Source organism: Gastrolobium bilobum, unplaced genomic scaffold, assembly GCF_033153095.1.
Source record: "Gastrolobium bilobum isolate Gb01-03AN ecotype WA unplaced genomic scaffold, APGP_CSIRO_Gbil_v1 utg5611, whole genome shotgun sequence".
Lineage (NCBI taxonomy): Eukaryota > Viridiplantae > Streptophyta > Magnoliopsida > Fabales > Fabaceae > Gastrolobium > Gastrolobium bilobum.
The window spans coordinates 248,627-250,793 of record NW_026897495.1 but is presented as its reverse complement, the minus strand read 5'-3'; the positions used below and the strand labels follow the sequence as shown (position 1 = coordinate 250,793).

Sequence of the window (2,167 nt, the reverse complement as noted above, 5' to 3'; positions counted from 1 at the left end):
CATTTGGATCAAAATAATCAATCTAACGGTGAAATTAATTGGTAGTAATATTAGTAGTAACACTAATTAATTGTTACAATATCCTATCCGTATTCTAAATTATACTTTCTTACTGGTTAGTAGTACTAATAATAAAAGAAATTCAATAACTAGCACCTAAATGGCTAAATCTGTGTTCACATTATCGGTTCATCGGACAAATCCAATTCAAGTCGTATAGAATTATATGTTCTGCAAAACTCTGCTTACCAAGTTTTAACAGAACTGTACTCAAACTAGAAACCAATTCAATTGATCCATGTTCTTGTGATCACCTTTTCGAGGCATAAACAAGCAAAGAAAACCCAAGCGGAACCACCAACTCATTCTCCTCCACACTAGACCATTCCATCACAGAGGAACTTCCACCAAAAGACCCTGCGCAAGACGACACTGACCAGCTCTTACCTCGTACCTCGTCTTCCTCGAACTTGAACATGAAAACCGCGTGGCCGTTTCTGTTATTATTGTTGTCGTTTTCGAAAAGCCAATTGCACACGTCCCACGAGATCTGAAGGGAAACCCCGTCAACTTCAACTCTCTCATTCCCTCTGAATTTCCACTTCAACATCTTAACCTCCAACACCTTTTCCCCGTCCACACAGAACAACAGCCTCGAGTTGTTATCGTAACTAACCGAATCTATCTCTATCTCTATCTCTATCTCTCTCCCACGCGACCGAGTTCTCGTGGTGTACACGACTCTTTGATGTGCTGCCACGTCAACGTGTTCCCTTTTCAGCACGAGGAGTTGGCGGTTATTGGGCTCTTGGGCTTTGCACTTGGCGTGCGCGTCGTTGGTGGAGATATCTCCGACGAGAAGGATCAACTTGTTGTCAACGACGACGGCAACGTAGAAGCTGGAGTGAGGTTCGGGTCCGGAGCCGAACCTGGCGTTGGAAAGGTTCCAGAAGATGAGGGTGTTGTGGGAAAGCTTCTTGGATCCGTGGTTGTTCCAGAAAAGGAAGGGCTTGATGTGGAGGTGGAAGGAGGAGTAAAATGGGAGGTGAATGTGAAAGGAGCGACCCAAAATGGAGCGGGACCATGTGAGGGAAACGGTGCCTGCGTCGGTGTCGTAGATGTAGGTGGTGAGGTTGGGGTTGGTGGAGAGCGGCGGCGGGTGGTGGTGGTCGTCGTTGGTGGTTTTGGATAGGCGGAAGCAGGAAGGGAAGGGAGAGGAGATTATGGACATTTGATTGTAAGTTATTTCAATGTTTTGGGTTTTGGGAATGTAACAAGAGAAAAAGGGGTATAACTGGTTTTTGAATATTTGAGATGTAGGGTTTTGTGGGGTTTGAGTTTGAATATTTGTTGCACAAACAAATAAAATTGTCTAAATATAATACATTGATAAGTGAGGAAACAAATACTGTTTTGCCACCTTTTTTGGCAAAATTTATCAAATTGGCACGTTAGAAAAAAAATTGCCAAAATGTCATGTCACCAAACTCGCTGTACTATGGAATGAAATTACGTGGCGCCATGTCAACAAGTTTAAGGCCACGTAATCTCGTTGCACTGTGAAGCGAGATTACGTGGCAGAACCTAATTCACTGCACTATGTAGCGAGATTACGTGGCGCCAGTAATAATTTGACACATGGATTGAGAAGACCAATAAAAAATAGCATTTATTGGACATTAAATTGTCTTTTTCATTTTCTCATGGATACTCCATTTGACACTCCATTGTCTTTATTGCGTATTATATTTTTCAAAAAGAAAATAAAAAATAAATCAGTATTTATTAGACATTAAATCGTCTTTGTCATTTTTCCATGAATACTCCTTTTGGACACTCCATCATCTTTATTGTGTATTATATTTTACAAAAAGAAAATAAAAAATGAATCAGCATTTATTGGACATTAAATCGCCTTTATCGTTTTTCCATGGGCACTCCATCGTCTTTATTGTGTATTATATTTTTCAAAAAGAAAACAAAATAAATCAATATTTATTGGACAATAATTCGTCTTTATCATTTTTCCATGGACACTCTATCGTCTTTATTGTGTATTATATTTTTCAGAAAAGAAAACAAAAAGCAAATCAACATTTATTGGACACTAATTTGTCTTTATCGTTTTTCCATGGACACTATATTATTGTCTTTATTGTTTATTATA

The 2,167-nt window shown here is 39.3% G+C and overlaps 1 protein-coding gene across 1 annotated transcript; it reads right to left on the bottom strand.

The window, feature by feature from the left end:
* Positions 1–310: 310 nt before the first annotated feature.
* Positions 311–1,231, bottom strand: LOC133307394 (uncharacterized). Its single transcript, XM_061507900.1, has one exon. The coding sequence runs from the start codon at positions 1,229–1,231 to the stop codon at positions 311–313; it is 921 nt and encodes a 306-aa protein (XP_061363884.1).
* Positions 1,232–2,167: the final 936 nt, after the last annotated feature.

What these genes read in the sequence shown, in the direction of transcription:
- LOC133307394 (XM_061507900.1), bottom strand. Translation starts at nt 1,231, where the DNA reads ATGTCCATAATCTCCTCTCCCTTCCCTTCCTGCTTCCGCCTATCCAAA.